At 35.9% G+C, this 17314-nt stretch overlaps 1 protein-coding gene and 1 pseudogene across 2 annotated transcripts; one reads left to right on the top strand and one right to left on the bottom strand.

The window, feature by feature from the left end:
- The first annotated feature begins 103 nt into the window (after positions 1 to 103).
- Positions 104 to 9769, top strand: LOC113059464 (syntabulin-like; annotated as a pseudogene).
- A 1543-nt stretch (positions 9770 to 11312) lies between these two features.
- On the bottom strand, positions 11313 to 17313 carry LOC113059466 (receptor-binding cancer antigen expressed on SiSo cells-like). 2 transcript variants are annotated; one of them, XM_026227998.1, is made up of 8 exons: positions 17183 to 17313; positions 15748 to 16039; positions 15171 to 15267; positions 14952 to 15030; positions 14165 to 14323; positions 13407 to 13514; positions 13155 to 13246; positions 11313 to 12526 (listed from the first exon to the last, which is right to left on the bottom strand). In XM_026227998.1, the coding sequence occupies exons 3-8, from the start codon at positions 15251 to 15253 to the stop codon at positions 12409 to 12411; spliced, it is 639 nt and encodes a 212-aa protein (XP_026083783.1). In that variant the 5' UTR covers positions 15254 to 15267; positions 15748 to 16039; positions 17183 to 17313; the 3' UTR covers positions 11313 to 12408. The 2 variants fall into 2 exon arrangements, with proteins under 2 accessions (XP_026083783.1, XP_026083782.1); XM_026227997.1 differs by having other exon boundaries at positions 15680 to 16039.
- Position 17314: the final 1 nt, after the last annotated feature.

Here is a 17314-nt window from a genome sequence, read left to right on the forward strand (position 1 = left end):
TAAGTGTCATCAGTATATAGCATGAATCCAAATCAAATCCCAAATATTACATTTCATTCGGCCATGAAAAGGTTAATTCTTGCTGCTCGTTACATAACACACTTGGACCGTTAGTGAGATTTACGTCGTCCTGGCGATGTCAATGTCCTCAGCCTCTTCTGCTTGAGCACGTACACTGATGCACTGAGATGTGGAACATTCTGGCTTCTCTCGCAGACAGACGCTGAGAGTCCATCACATCACATCACATCAGATCAAACCAGGGCTGAGGACCGAGAACGCGCAGTGTGTTGTTTTGAAGAGATAGGGAGGAGTGCATCCTTCACTCTCACTCACAGGAGTCCATCCACCACATCACAAGGCAAGTCTATTTAATTACTGCGTCACACAGTTGTTTACCAAAGTTGGTTTTATTAATACACATTTATTAACGGAAATAATGTTATGCATTTATAATATTAATAGATATAGGCTAGTTTTAAATAGAATACGGCATGTTCTTTATTGCCTCTATATTCAACATGTTTGCTCTAAACTTAAATTACGCATTGCTGTTAATGAATTGTGTAAGTTTAATGTTACATTTGAAGAAACAACTAGAAAAAAATGTCAATTATATTTCAAGTATAGTAATGCATGTGAATGGTGTGTTTTTCAGCAGCTAAACGTCTGTCAATCAGGTACTGTCAATCAACTTTGTTTTAATTAAGAAATTTGTTTTACAAGCTGAAATAATATAAAACAATTTTTGTTTTATGAGTCTAGTTTTGACAGGATATTTACAGAATGCTATAAAACACTATAAAGATGTTTTAAAAGTTTAGTTTTTTATTTATAAATAATAAAAATGGGATTTTTATTTATAATATCTTAATTATATATTGTACTGCCTTTAATTGTTACTTATTTAATATATTTTTTTAGCATTTTATACTGTAATACAGTAAATAAATTAAAATAAAAAATTATATAAAAAAGTAAATAAATGAAATTTTGAGTCCATTTATTAATCAAATTATGAGATTTACCTGACTGCTAAAAATAGTGGTTTTCAAAATGAAAAAGTGGGCTATTTTAACTTACAATGAAAGCAGAAAATTAGTTAAATAAGACAAAAAATGCGGGGCAACATCCCAATGAATTAATATCACCGGAAATAGAATAAATAGAATAAAACTACCAAAATATAATAAAAGCCCTTGTCGGTTAAAAGGGTATGTGCCTTACAGTATAGACTGTTACAGAAAAGAAAGCGAATTGAGAAAAGAATTGCTCAAATTTGTAATGATGCACACTGAGTAATGTACAATGTTTTTCAGAGAAAGCACTCAAAGCAAGTAGCAAATGCATTTGTGCACATTACTCTCCTCTCATTAACACTGAGTCATCCCCTGCTTTCGTGGACTAATGACAGAATGAAGAGCCTCTGGTGCTAAGGCAACTGATTTAAAGTGTCTCTAAATTAAAAAATTACATTTTTAAATTAATGTTGCCTCCTGGTGGAATGTCCTGCCCAAATCATTCAGAGTAGCTAGGTACTTAGCAAGAAAACACATCACTTCCATCTTTATTTGAACTATAGCACTCTCTATTCTATTTCTAATCTTTTAAAAAGTCCCTTTTAGACTTGCACTCTATTCATTACTAACAGCTTGTATTCTTAAAAAAAAAAACACTAGCTTCTATATTATTTCTGTATTCTATCGATTTGCTTTCTTTTTTTATCATTCAGTTATCAAATGCAAAAAACCATCTAACACTAGTTTGCTCTATTTCTATTCTATCTGTTTTATTTATTTATTATATAATGATAAAAACTTTACATGTACTGCATTAAGCTAACTGAGACGTGCTATAGCACTTGCATATCATTGCTCTCTTGTTAATTTTGATTGCTTCCATTATTCTTATTTGTAAGTCACTTCGGATAAAAGCGTCTGCTAAATGAAAGAATTAAGAAGTAAATAGATGTGTTGTGTCGACTACATATTTGGGCAGAAGAAGACAAACTTTGTAACATAACTGCATGTCAGAACTAAAAAGACTAAAAAGTTGTTCAAATAGATTATAATGAAAGTTTACTCTATATTTTGATAAAAGGGCTTAAGAACATATAGTATGTACACTCTCAGATAAAAAGGTTCAAAACTAGTACCAATATGTACCTTCAAGATCCTAATATGTATATTTTAGTGATAAATAAGGTACAAAGATGTACTTTTAGCTTTTGTACCTTTTGTAGAGTACCTGGCCCAGTGATAACTCTGTAACTTTGATTCTGAGAGTGTGAGGTGAAGCAGATTTTTACTGTCAGATTTTATGCAATCATTCTTCTTAATTAAACATGAGCAGTACATTACATAAGGTGTTATGAGTCAACAAATAACCTCTAACTCTGTGACTGCACTCCTGTTTAATCCCCTAAAGCCAGCCATGCCAGTTACATAGGATTGATGAGGTGATTTAAGAGAAATTGCATCAGTAACTTCTAACTCAAGCTGAAACTAGTTTCAGCTTTTCAGTTGGGCTGACATGAGGTAAAAACACTAAGCTTCTGGTCCTGAGTTTGACAGTCAAGCTAATTGGCCAAGTAGAAAAAAAAACAATTTTTAAAAGTTTTGTATATTGTGCAATTTTAAAATGTGTGTGTTTTGTTTTGTTTTTTTTGTGTTTTTTTTTTTTTGCGCGTCAGCTCTGCATTTATTTAATCAAAATAGAGTAAAACAGTTCAGTGTTATCACAATTTCAAATAACTGTATTCTGTTTTAATATTTTAAAATGTAATTTATTTCTGTGATGGCAAAGCTGAATTTTCAGTAGCCATTACTCACATGATCACATTCAGAATCATTCTAATATGCTGATTTGCTGCTCAACTTATTATCCCAGTTGAAAATGGTTTTGCTGCCTTATATTTGGATAGAAACCTGATGAATAGAAATTCAAAAGAACATTTATACGAAATAAAATATTTTGCAACATTACATTATTTTTGATCAATTTAATGCATCCGTGCTGAATTAAAGTATTAATTTATTTCAAAAACATCTTTTGTTAATGATAATGTACATTTTCATTTTCAGTTCCTTGCTGTACATCAAATCCTTTTTTCTTTAAACAAAGCACAAAAATATAAAACAACATAATACTTGCATAATTTAAAAGGAGGTGGTGACATAAGATATTCAAAGTTAAGTAGCATGCTTTCCTTATCCGAAAGGAATGAGCGACCTACATTAAGGTTGTGTTTTGACTTCTTTGTAATGAAACATGACATCCGGACAAAAAAATGGAAAGCAGCAAGCACCCAGCTATGCAACAAGTGTCAGCCTTAAGGAGACAATTACATCATCCACATTGAAAACAACCATCACCCTTATATAACCAAGACAAACTGAGAAACAAGGCACAGGCAACACCAACATACACCACTAGTGACAGAAAATGGACCAATGACGTCATAGTCAATCAAGCGTGATGCATGATATTAAATTATTCAGCCCTTGGGCTTTGGTCTGTTAGTTATGAGCAGATCTGGAACACCTAAAACAGTTAAATAATCTCCAGAAGGGTGGGGATTTATCATCTCTCTACCTAGACAAGGATTAAATTGACCATATTACTTCCTCATCCAAGTGCCAAGCCTTTTACGTAACACTTGGTAAATTCTCTGATCATCAGAATAATTATGTTTAATAATACCACTGGATCAGTTTAATTTAAAATGAGATTTCCTAATTCCAAGTACTAGTGAATTAATTTATATTTAGTGGGTGCCTGAAACTCCAGTATGATAATGCACAACATTTTATGAAAACATATATTTAGTATTTAAGCATTAATATTGTAGCCTGGTACCAGAACCATTCATAATCTGGGTTAAACCAGCCTGGCATCTTGCATCATGTCCTCATTCATTTTTACACTATTATCTTACTTATTCTGGGGATTTTTGTCATACCCAAACATGTTCAAGCAATCTGTTTTTCTTTTTTACAGTTTTACTTGACATATTCCCTATTTAAGAAGAATGGGACATTTTCAGACATATGAGGTGCATAACTATCTTTAAATCATTTGTGCATAAACACACTTTTAAGACATGCAAGCAAGATTTATACCGGATACTAAAACAACTTTAAGGAATCAAGCATTATTCCGATTTTTTAATTTCCTGCAGGTAAAGGAAAAGGGAAGCATGCGCAGCCGTATCCCTCGATTTGTCCTCCACCCCTTGCGTACTAAAGCAAAGGAGTCATCAGTGTCCAACATGCCATTGTCAGAAGAAGAGAGCAAGGATTTTGACATTAGCTCCCAGCACTCGAAAAAGAACAATCAGTCCCAACAGCCTGTCCTCAGGTAGCCCACAAGAGCTCACCATGATTTCACACAATCCTGATAAGATACTTGGGAATTTTATTTCAAAATAAAATGTTGTATCCACACTGAAATGTCATTTTTTGGCTTTTATGTGTTGATTGCCTTGTATGTTTGACCTCTCTGATAAGGAAAAGCACAGTAGTATAACCTTAAATCATAATTTCCACTTGGTTCTGTTTTCTCAGATGATACTGGATGCCCAAGCAGTCAATGTGTGTCACCAACCAAGACCCTATCAGGCTCTGACAACAGCCCATTGGGTTCGCCCGCTCTGGGAGAGCGCAAGGTCAAGGTGAAAAGAGTTCGGATGAACATAGTGGCCGAGTGGAGCACACCCACACAGAAGCACAAGCGAGAGAAGCAACAGCATTCACCCATTATGCAAAAAGGTAATTTTATTTCTGCAATTATTACCAACTTTTTTTGATTCGATTAATATTTTTATATATAATATTGTTTTATTTTTATATATTTTGTATACGTTTATTTTAAAATAATACCAGTAATAATTGCCTTTCCAATGCTCAAAAACACATCAATCAGGCACAATAATTTAAAAGAAAAAAATTATTTATATGATTTTTGAATCATATAAAGATTATGAATATGACATCAGGTCAAATAATGAATGTTTACAGAACTGCATGTTTCCTGTATTTAAAAAAAGTAGAGAATCGTTTGGTTTAGAAATATAATGTTTGATTAGTTAGATACACAACCACGGCTACTGAACCTACAATGACAGTTTGCACATGGGATCTTTATCAGCTTGTGTGCACTGGGGTGCAAGTTCAAACACGAAAACTCTGTTTTGAAACAAGTTTGTGATGAGTAATTATTTTATGTATTGTCCTGGTTGCACATGCCTGTTTAATCCATTTAAATGTTCTTGGGATTCTGCTTGAATGGGTTTCTCTGAAGACGTTTTTTGAAAACAGAAGAAAAAAAATGGAAACAACAAAATCCAGGATGCAGCAGGTGCCATGTGCTTAATTACCCTTTCTGATAGATTGGTTGGTTTGTAGATGGCCAATCAGTGCACTTAAAAGCAGTTGGCTCCTCCCATAGTCTGTGAGAATTCACAGCAATTGAGCTTGATTTGTATTGAGCAACTTGCACAGTTTTGTAATTGTTAGTGAGTTTGTCACATTTGGTTAGTTAGTTAGGTAGATAGTAGCACGTAAAAAAAAAAGTACACACTTTATCATGGTTTTGTCAAAAGGAAAGAGATGCTTCTCAGGTGTGTATATTTAAATAGTATTTTTTGAATGTGTATTTATAAAGTAAAATCAAGGTCCTGAATTATCGTACCCCTTTTTTAGCATATCTTTGTCTTTCAGTCAACTCCTTTTGAATTTAATGCTTAATAAATGTTAGTTTTTGATTCGATTTTTAGATTATTACTTGATCTGATACAAGAATGCCTAATATACTTCAGATGATTTCTATTCCCTCTTCAATGATATTTCCAGGAAGTATGTAAGCAGTATTAAATCTCTTTAGTCTTTAGTTTAGCAGTAACATAATAATAAAAGAATATCTCATGCTTTAAATTTTTGTTTTACAACTTTAAATCTAATGATAATTTTGCAGTTAACATGTTGCAAGATAGAAAAACATGGCTACTTTTGAAAGGCTGTCAAAGTAGAAACAGTGTAGTGACAGCATCTACCAGCAGGGTCTGATTTCTAAAGCTAGCTAGAAAAAGTTAATGGCTGCAGGTAAGGCGATATTCAAGCTTACATAAAAGTGCTGAGAGAAACCGAATGTGAAGGATTCAGTCCCTGACTTCCTAAGCCTTAGCTCTTCCATAATGGAGGCAGACAATGTTCATCACAGAACTCTGTAACCCTATATCCTCTGACAAGCCTCTTTGATCTTGCTATATGCTAATTAGAAATGTGCATTGGGTTGGGCATTTGATGGCTTTGAAGTTTCTACACTGTCTTTTTAGATACCCTTGAATCGATATGTTTAGCTTTTTAGAGGAAACTTTAGACTTCTGATCCCCTGTTTTACGCACTATAGGCAGTGAGACAGATTTCAGCTCATCTAGAAGCACTGGAAGCTACAAGACACATGAAACTCAGCCCAGCAACTCTGCAGGGAAGAACTCATCTTCTCGCAGGTACAGTTTTTATGCTTTATTTTATGTTCCTGAAGCTTAATCCAAGCTGATTTGTTTTGAATTTTTGTTTGTTATTCTGTGTCAGATTTTATATTTCATGTACTTTTAGCGAGTAAGACATTGATACAGTATGCATCATTGTTGTCACCATGATATGATGTGAATGTTTAATTCAGTAAATTACATACGCACATTTTGGTAAATGTACAGTAGTAGGTTAACAAGATATTCCATGTATACTGCTTCAAGAAAGAGTTGCATGGTAGATTGTTGTTCTAGACATAGCCTGCATATCTTGCTATTTACTGTCCTGTCCTATTTGCTTGCTCTTATCTCCCTCAGCCGTGGGTTTCAGATCAGAAGCCTGCCTGTGTTCAAGCCCGCAGGAAGTCCTTCTGCCCCTCGCGATGCAGAGCTTTATGCTCCATACAGGACACCCCCAAAAGCCCCCTCCATTACCAACAGCAGTAGCAACTCCAGTTCTACCAGAAGGTATGGACAAAGAGGCAGAAACAAACAGATGGAAGGAAGTTGAGTACACGATAGATAAAATGTATATAATGTAGGGCTCAGGAGATAGTGTTAACGTGTCCTCAACCTCTTCACAGAATAAAGGATTAGATTGGTCATGGTTTGGCTGTGCCAGGCTTTGAGGGGATTTTGACAAAATTGTCTGCTCTCATTTTGCCCACGCAGACAGAAAATCCATTGGCTGGCTGATAGGACTAGAGTGTTTTTCAGTACTACATTTTTGTAGAGGGTGAGGGGGGCATTAATATTTCATGTGCACACAGTCAGTATGTTTGAAGATATTTAAGGTGTGCCACTTAGCTTATTGATAGCATGATGTGGTATTTCTAGGTTTTTAGTTTTCCTTTTTATGGGATGGAGGATTTCTTGTTGAAATTAGTGTTTCAAGTTTATTCTGGTATATGTGGTTTCCTTTTTAACTACAATCTCCTTTTTTTTTTTTTTTCATCCAAGCACAGATTGTGTGTGCTCTGTAATGCCTCTCTGGGCTTCTCCAGGGTCCTTGTTTGTTCTTCCATTTTTTAATCTCTGGCACAGATACAAATTTGACTTTAAATCAGCATAGCAGGTTGCTAGGGTATTGTGCCTCTTGTTTTACTGCCTGGTAACAGGGCCACTGAAACTTTTATGTTGGCATGTTTCATCAAATATAAAAAGGTAAACTTGCTTTTTACTTTTAGAAGAACGACTCCTGTACGCTACCATTCCTGCGGAGACAATCATGGCATCAAGCCTCCCAATCCAGAGCAGTACCTTACCCCTCTACAGCAGAAAGAGGTAGCCATACGACACCTCAAGACAAAACTCAGAGACTCACAGAACACCATTTGTGACCGGTAAGAGCCTGCTTTTAATACTTGCCCTAATGCGTTGCTGAATTGCAGTTCCCTCTAGAGCTCTGACACAATTCGAAAACTGATATCACACATTTTCCACATTGATGGGTTACAGGGAGGCTGAGATTGGGGAGCTGAAGGCCCAAATAGGGCGTATGCGAGAGGACTGGATAGAGGAGGAATGCCACCGTGTGGAAGCTCAGCTAGCTCTTAAAGAAACACGCAGAGAGATCAAGCAGCTGCGGCAAGTGGTGGAAACCATGAAGAACAGCCTCATGGAGAAGGACAAGGGCATCCAGAAGTATTTTATTGACATAAACATTCAAAACCGAAAGCTGGAGTCCTTGCTCCTCAACATGGAGCTGGCGCAGAATGGCTGCAGCTTACAGGATGAGCCAACACTGGACTTTATCTGTGAGTCTTCAGAAAGTTCCGCTGCAGGCAAGTTGGAGATGGAGGTTCATGGTGAAGAACAAGCGGTGGAAGAGATGGCTGATAGTGGACTGGTGGCCAATGATGAGATGGCCAGCAGAGCAGAGATCCTGGAGCAGGTTCTCATGTCCACTGCAGTTGATTCCAGTCAGGATGGTGGCACCAAGGTCATTCCCCAACCAGGACTGTCCAACTTGGAGCTGAGTGTCTCGGAAAAGAGCACAGAGGGACATATCTCAACCGACCCCTTTGATGCAGAAGATAAAAGTGTCCAGACTGATGAGATGATTTACACTGCTGATCTCCAAGCCCTCCTTTTCCAGCTGCTAAAGCTCCAAGGTGGTGGCTTCCCTGGCCTTCTTATTTCTTCACCCCACCAATCCCAGGAATCACCTTCAGCACAGGTTCCCAAAAAGGTTGAGGACTTGCCTGAAGCACAAAAACCCATAAAGGAGGAGGATTTACCTGAAGCACAAGACGAAGTCAAAGATGTTGGCCCCATTCGCACCAGTACTGCCCAAAACACTGATAGTGATTCCAGTCTGGGTTTTTCTCAGTCCAAAATGAGTCCCCAGTTCATGGAAGAGCCAAATTTCAACCTCAAGAATCCCAAGAACACCTCTAGCATGGCAGTGGTGGGAAAAAGCCACTGGAGCAACAACTTCTTGGTTGATCTGGTTGCAGTGGCGGCACCTGTTCTCCCCACGGTGGCGTGGCTCTACTCGCAGCATTGTTTGGTCGGAGGGGCTCCTGTGTACAACATTGCAGCTTTAATTCGAGGCTGTTGCATTATGGGATTGCACTCACTCCGCCATGTCTCTCACAGGCCAGACACTTAGTGGCCCTCACACACAGTTACAACAAGAGCACTTATAAATGCAATCTTAAAGTAGAAATTGTTCTTGTTCACCTGTGATTTATTTGCATACACTTATTTTACATTGAGTTGTGAATCATTCCTACTTTGCACTATGTATTTTTGCAATCTGAGGCACAAAGGATGAATTTAAGGGGAAATAAAGGGACTTGTTTTGTCTTTTTTTGTTATTTATTGCTCTAAGTATTTTTTGCATAATCTGATCATCTGGGTAGGTGATTGTTGCTCGAGTCTTGTTCTTTGCTGACTGCTATTCCCTGCTTTTTATAAAAGAGTCATTTAGTGTGGCAATAGGGGTTAACTGTCAGTTGGCCGCCGTTGTTGTTGTAGTTAAAATCTCACGTGTGTTCCAAAAGAACAAAAACCTTCTGCCAAAGCTTACATGTGTTCAGTGTTTTGTTAAGTGAAACTGTATTCCTCTCCCTGGAGTTAGAGCTTTTACATGTTGCACTGTGAACTAACATTTTCCTATAAATGGCAGCACTTTCCACAGTACAGCAAACACTTGTTATGTGCCTGAGCTATGTGCAATATTTTTGTTTCTATCAGATGTATATCATATTTATTATTAAAGCATGGAAAACCTCTACAATTTTGGACTTTTATTGTATGTTAGAGCATAGGAAAGGTATTCCATGATTGATATTTAAACTTGTATTACTTTTCTAGGCCCACACTAAATCAGTGCTCACAAAAAGCTCTATAGAATTTGAATGAATGACATTTACAAAGTGGTACAAATCCTCCACCATTTGCATGTTTGCTAATGTGATAATGCTTTCAACTACCAATAGGAGCACAGTATTATATATATATATATATATATATATATATATATACTTTTTGTAAGGATACTGCAGATTTGCCCCTTAAATTAGTGCAGAAAATGCAAAACAGTCTGTTGATTACATCTGGGCCCATTTTTCAGCTATATCTCCTATTAATAAAATTAATTAATACATACATGTAATAAAATCTTGTGTGCACAGCAAGTGTGATTTAATCACTGATCTTTTAGCTTGAATTCTTTGCTGTTTACAAGATTAAGTTTATTTGGACAGCTACTTCTTGTTTATGACCTTCATATGCATATGCATTCAGGCCAAATAAAAAAATGACCCTCAGTCTAAGACATGAATGTCCCCATAACTGACGAAACAAAGAAGTTTTGAACTTCAATGATTTAAGAGAAATCCTGCAGGCAGCAACAGTTAAAAGTGCATTAATCCTTCTTCAATGGACCTGCAGGGTACACACACAAGAATCCAAAAACATTTTATATCATACAAAATATATGGAGTGTATGAACCTCAACACTGCTATATTCAGAAGCTGAGACTAAAGCAACCATTACACAGCAAGTGTGGACCCCTGGGCCGCCTGAAAAACACATAGTACATCTGTTACCAGATGGGACTTGACTATTGCATAACACACAACCCTGCATGCATGAAATAGCAAGACTGAGAAAATTCTTGCTATAATGTACCGTTAGCCCAGTTGGACACTACAGTTAGCTTTTAGCTCTGTTCCAGACTATGTACTGTAAAAGTGTTAATATGATTTTGTTGAGGCATTTTTTTTTCATCTCAATGCATTTTTGGTGCATAGAATCTTTGAACAGTGTTTATATATTTTTTATTTAATGAACACATACATTTTATTTAATGAACATGGTCCAAAAATCTTGATTACAGAGACAAACTCATGTGAAAAACATGAAGTCTGGTGTGATAAAGATGCGCATAGCTGCAGAAGACAGCATGTAATGTATATTTCAGTCATGGTTTATTTTCCTCTCTCGTCTAGGTGGGTAAAGCTGTGGGAGGGTTGGTTGGTTGGCCGGGGGGCGTTGCTGAGGCAGATGGGGATTATGACATCATAATCTCAGAGCTGGAATATTCCTCCGGTCCGGACAATGCGTCTGACCTTGAATATCACAAATAATAGCACATGTATTCCAGAGGCAGCTCTATGATGCTGACTGAACTTCTTAACAGTCTGGATACTAACAGAGCGAATAAAGTCTTGTATTGCTAATTATGTTCAGAGACCCAATGACTTTCTTTTTACTTTGGTGCAAAAATTACAGTAGAAGAACCTTGAAGCCTCCAGTTAAAATGAACCATTGAAGCGATAACTGAAATGTTTATTACAGCTAAGGACGTACTGTGAAAAATTGTAAAAACAACTTAAAAAGGCATGAGCATGCATGAGCTGGGAACATAAATCATAGCTAAAGGTGTGATTTTATTCAGATTTTCGATATCTGTACCTGTGGCTCTCATGGCTTTATGTTCCTTTATAATCACAGCATGCAGAAGTTTATTTCAGCACCACCATCATCATCATCATCATCCTCGTTGTATCAATAAACATGATCAATTTATATTCAAGAGATAAGAAATGTTTTAATAGCAAAAGACAAGCCGTTCTCCTGGTGAAACTGCTTTAAAATAAACTGTCAATGTTTTTTCTTACTAAAGATAAAATATGGTTCAGTTGCCAATATGCGATATTTTAAAAATTTCAGAGTTTCCATAACGACCAACCCACGTCTCTTAAAAGCGCTTTCTTTGAGCCTCAGTACATACTGAATATCTCTGCTCTCTATTCACACTGACAAATATGAATTCCTTGCCTCAAATTTCTGTCTTTGGAAAAATCAAGATCAAACTGTAAGGTCGTAAAAGATTATTCACAAGTAAGCCCATGATTATCAGGTAAACAGAATTGTAACAGATTAGAAAGACAGTGAAACAGAAAGTGGCGAGCGAAAACCCAAGGTTGCATAAATTTGATTTTTCTGAAATATTGAGATATCACCCAATATCAGGTCCAGTGTTTCAAGCACAAGACTTTCATGAAGAAAAACAGGTGGGGGAAAAGGCAAACAAAAAAAAAAACAAATATGATATGTTTTTCTGGAAATCATTCAAGTGTTATAAATACTGACAGAAAAACACGATCTTTCCTCGAGTGCACAGTAAGAACAGTCACAACATCTCATTAAACATAAGGGAAGATTCTTTGTGCTGTGTTCAGTCCAATACAAAAAAGAAAAACCCCCAAAAATAAAATGCAAAACAAAAATCCCTAATGTGGCCGATGGATATCCCAAAAAGGTGAAGACAGTAGTATGGTGTGCAGGACAAAACCAGGTCAAATGTAATATGAACAGTTGTTTGGCTGTTGCTTTGAGTGTCCAGTGCGCTGTATTAATGTTATGAAAGTTTGACAGCAATCTTCTGCTCTTTTTTCATCATTCTCTGTGCCTCTTTCTCTATTTTCTTCCTCTGTTGCTCCATGGCACGTCTCTCTCTCTCAGCCAGCTTCTGCTGCCTGTGTACACCACAGACAAAGAAAGATATATTTTTTATGTTTATCAGTAATCAGTAGTCTGTAAAGACAATTAAAAATCATGCCCTTTCAAATATGATGATATATGATAGATCAAAGTAAACCCAAAAATTCTGTCGTCATTTATTCACCTTCATGTCATTCCAAACCTGGAGTGACCAGAAACCCAAGCATTTCCGGTTCCCAGTACTTCCATTGTACTTTTTATCCACACAGTGGTAGTCTATGGGAACTGAAACTGTTATCAACATCCTTAAAAATAATATTTTATATACAACATTGAGAAAGAAGTGGACACAGGATTGGAATGACGTAAGGGTAGTAAATGATGACACTATTTCATTTTTAGGTGACCTGTCCCTTTAATCATGATCTGGCACAATGCAGTGGAGGTTGAAAACAACTGTGCTTGTACACTGACACCTAGTGGACAAACTCATAAAACCACCACGTTCTCCCTTTAAATGGATTAACCCTCTATTCATAAAAAATTAAAAATTTGTTATTTAGTTAGTTATCTATATATAAGTGATTTACTATTGCAGGTATTAAGGGAAACATGTTTATGTTGTACAGCATCACCTCACAGTCCGCTGGTAAGGTAGCTTACCTCAGCACTTCCTCTGCCTCCCAGGCTGCATCTGCCTCATCCTCCCAGGCATTGGTGTCCTCCTGCCAGGTGTCAAGGTCCCCCAGCTCCGCCTGCAGCACACAGAGACATTGTGTTTTCTGATCACATACCACTTGATCCAACATATTAAAGTGATGAGATCTGCTGGAGTTGGAGGACTCCCAATAAATCATTTTTTTGTGTGTTAATTGGCCTCCTAATAACTATCAGTCTTTAGACTGTATCACTCACAGAGGGCTGGATGAAGGACATGTTCTGAGTGGCAGCTAGTCGGCTGGAGAAACCTGAGGAGCTGTCTGGCATAGAGAAATTCAGAGGTTCCCTTTTCTTCAAGACAATCTGGAAAAAGAGCACAAAATGGAAATGAAATGATTATTTTAGAACTCCTTCAGGAATCATTCTAATATGCTAATCTGGTGCTCAAGAAATTATTATTATTATTATTATTACTAATGTTGATGTTTTTTCAGGCTTCTTTAATCAATCTTTAATCAAGTTCAAAAGAACAGATTTATTTGAAACAGAAATTAATTTAAAAAAAAAAATGTTATCACTTTTGAACAATTTGTAGAAATTATTTGCTGACTCCAAACTTTTGAATGATATTGCATATTACACAAAAATGGGACTGAGGAGGTCAGCAGTACCACTGCATTAGTCCTTCAACAATATCTGGCCAATTATTCACCACAAGGTGATGAAAACTTTCTAGAATTTTTCACATTAGACTATAAAAATCTCTTATTTTACTAGGATTTCATTTCCATATGCCCTATTTAAAGAAATAAATTGTTAACAAATTGTATATATTTTTTATATTGTTTTTAAAAGAGAAAACAAGAGAAGAAGAGTTAATATGATGTATTAACATAAAATATGAAAACTATAGGACAGAATATTTTTTTTTTTTTAAACTAGGACAGAAGATATAAGAGATAAGAAATAAATGAACTGGCAGCCGATGTAACCCCCACAAATACTGAGCCTACCTTCTGGGTTTTCCTGATGGTGGGAGCCATGTCTTTGAAGTAGTCTGGCTCTTCTTCTTCAGCTTCATTCTGTGGAGGGGGAACTATCCCGTTACCTCCTTCAATTTTGATACTAGTGGGAGCGTCCTCATCCCATGAGCTCCACTCTTCAATCTCCGGCTGAATTCAATTATACAGCAAACATTCACTCATTACATCAAACAAAGGTCATTAGTAGAAACAGTCATCTTCCCAGTTTCATTCTAAGAAACTGTGCTTTATTTTTGTCATTCTCATAGATGCATACGAATGCATGGCTTTTATTTGTAATTTGAAAAGCTCTTTTAATTTCATACTGATAGGAATACTTAATCTACATCCCCTATGAAAGCCACTATTAAGGCCAGAACATTATTTTCAAGACCATTTTGTAATATGTTTAAAATATGTCTCTAATGCTGACCAAAATATTAATTTGATCAAAACGTTAAACAACAACAACAACAAAAAAACAGTAATATTGTGAATAGCATTTCATATTTTAATATAATTTAAACTGTAATTTATTCCCATGATGGCAAAACTAAATTTACAGCAGCCATTATTCCAGTTTTCAGTCACATGATTCAAGATTTATTTAAAACATAATGTATTGTAACAATATACTTTTATTTTAAAATTAGATTATATAATATTGCCCAAAAATTGTACTTTCTCTATGCAAACTATTTTTCTTATGACCCATTTCCCAACCAATCACCATAGAAAATATTCCAATATTCATCTTCAGCACGATGCATTCTCTAACCTGTTTTGGTGCAGAGGAATAATCAACTGTGGTCGGAAGGGTGATCTGATCCCCGCTTAGCTTGCGTGACCTTCCAGCCCTACATAAAAAAAAAAGACAACAGACGAAACTCAGCATCATGTCTGTTAGGGACACACATTCTCATCTCCAGATCCTCTTATGTCAACAGTCAAAATGAATATGTATCAAATTGAACAAAAGAGTATAAAACTTAGTCACCTGCAAATCAGTCTCTTCAAGAATGACAGAACAGATGCCAAGCAGGTGCATATTTTAAAAAGGCGAAACTGTGTGATGGCCATGTTATGACTGATATCTAAAGAGAGAAATAATAAAAGGGGAAAGGTTGTTAATTCATTCTTCATTTCAAAATAGAAACGCATCAAACCTAAAAAAAAAAAAAAAAAATTAAGACAAGCAACGTCAGCAATTCAGACGTAGATTATATTTGATGTTACTCTAAAGAATCCATGCAAATTCCTTGGACACTAATGCTATTTGAACAATTTGCAAACGTTCTGTTCTGAGATTTAATTTGATGAATAAATTTATATAAAAAAATATATATAAATTTTTTTTTTTTTGCTTCAAGTTTGCCATACTGACCTTTACCATCAACAACCATGGAAACAAATGTACTACAATAGCAATTGCTAATGTTAGCAACAAACAAAGCCAGCTAACTAAACATCTGTGTTGCCTAATGAGGTCACTTCGCTTTAACTTACCTTCACAGAGCTTGTAAGCGTATGTGTGTTATAAAACGGCGAATATCCATCAAACGTCAGCTACTCACCGGTCAGGTCAATTAAAGAGAGATGATGTGGATAGAATCATAGCACGGAGCTAGCAAACTGATACAAACACAACACTTGGTGTCTACAGATGGGAGGAATCAGGGAGATTAGTGTGTTTTGGCAAAGAAAGCGTTCAGGAGAACAGACCCATCATGAATAGCGACTGTCAAGGTGGTCATTCTCATCCATATTACTCTGATGCAGGCAGCCATCGTCCCTTCATTGTACCTCCTCACACCAACGGGGAACTGGAGTCTATGGGTTGCCAGATTGTCCGCATAAAATAATTTCCTGGGTTAAAAACATAGACTTTATAAAAACGTGTTAAAACGGGTAAATCTTTTTTTTTGATGCCAGGTAAAGACGTAAATCCACAATTTATGATTATGGACAGGAAAAAAACAACAACAACAACAACTGTTCATACTAGCTCTGTACTTATGCCTCATAAACCAGTGATATAAGCAACAATCATTAACCAGGACTATTTTGTATGAGCTGTTAATGTAAAATATAAATATAAAATACAATTACAATTTGGAATAAAATTAAATAAAATGATCTTGTCAATCATTATTATTTTGTTTAACAATGTGGTTGGCAATTTGGCAACCCACATGTTGGGCTATTTTGCGTAAATTTTATGCGACGCTTTACGCTTTACGCTTTACGCTCAGTCACACCACACAATAAAAGTCCGTGCTAAAACCAAACCTGCTAATAAATAAATAAATAAATAAATAAAATGAATATTGCACACATTGATTTCAGTAAGGGACAGTGCAACCAATACTGGGTCATAATATAAAAAGTTATAAAATTATATGACAGGGTTTTCATTAACTCATTCTGAAATATAAATATGTTCTATAAATAAGAAACAAAATTGATCTGTCCAAACTTAAATGTATAGGCTAACGAACAATTATTACCTTTACTAATTTATATCTATTTTACTATATCAGTACTTGCATATTTGGAAATAAAAACCAAACTGCAAGAAATTGAAGAGCGAATTTTTTATTATTATTATTTTGTTGTTGTTCAAGACACTAAAACATTTACTAGACTAGAATGGCCAACAGCAATCTTAAAAAAAAAAATATGGGTGGGGGCCTAAATAATAGTTGTATTTATTTATTTATTTTCCCTTTTTGAAAGCAATCACTATTAAAGTTTATCAGTGTCTAGAAGTGCCAGGTAAACAACGATATATACTTTTCTCAACGAAATATACTTTTCTCAGCGCTGTGGGGACGAGCCAATCACAGTCGTTTGTGATTACTGGAAGGGATATATTTTAAAGTCGTTTTACAAGACTCGATCGCGCTGACATTCATTTTGTGTACCAGATTAAAATTCTTATGAAGCAACAGGCTTTAAAATTGTTATGTTTTTAATACAACAAAATATTCCCAATAGAATAAAATCAACCTGAGGCGGCTCCTCCAAATAAAAGACCCTCAAGTTTCAGTCTCCCAGGCAACTCCTGCAGTCCAAAGACTCGTTTTCTAGAACTGGTTTCCATTTCGGATCGTGATCTAGCGAAAGGGAGGTGTGGCTATC

The sequence above is a fragment of the Carassius auratus genome, chromosome 41 (genome assembly GCF_003368295.1).
Source record: "Carassius auratus strain Wakin chromosome 41, ASM336829v1, whole genome shotgun sequence".
Classification (NCBI taxonomy): domain Eukaryota; kingdom Metazoa; phylum Chordata; class Actinopteri; order Cypriniformes; family Cyprinidae; genus Carassius; species Carassius auratus.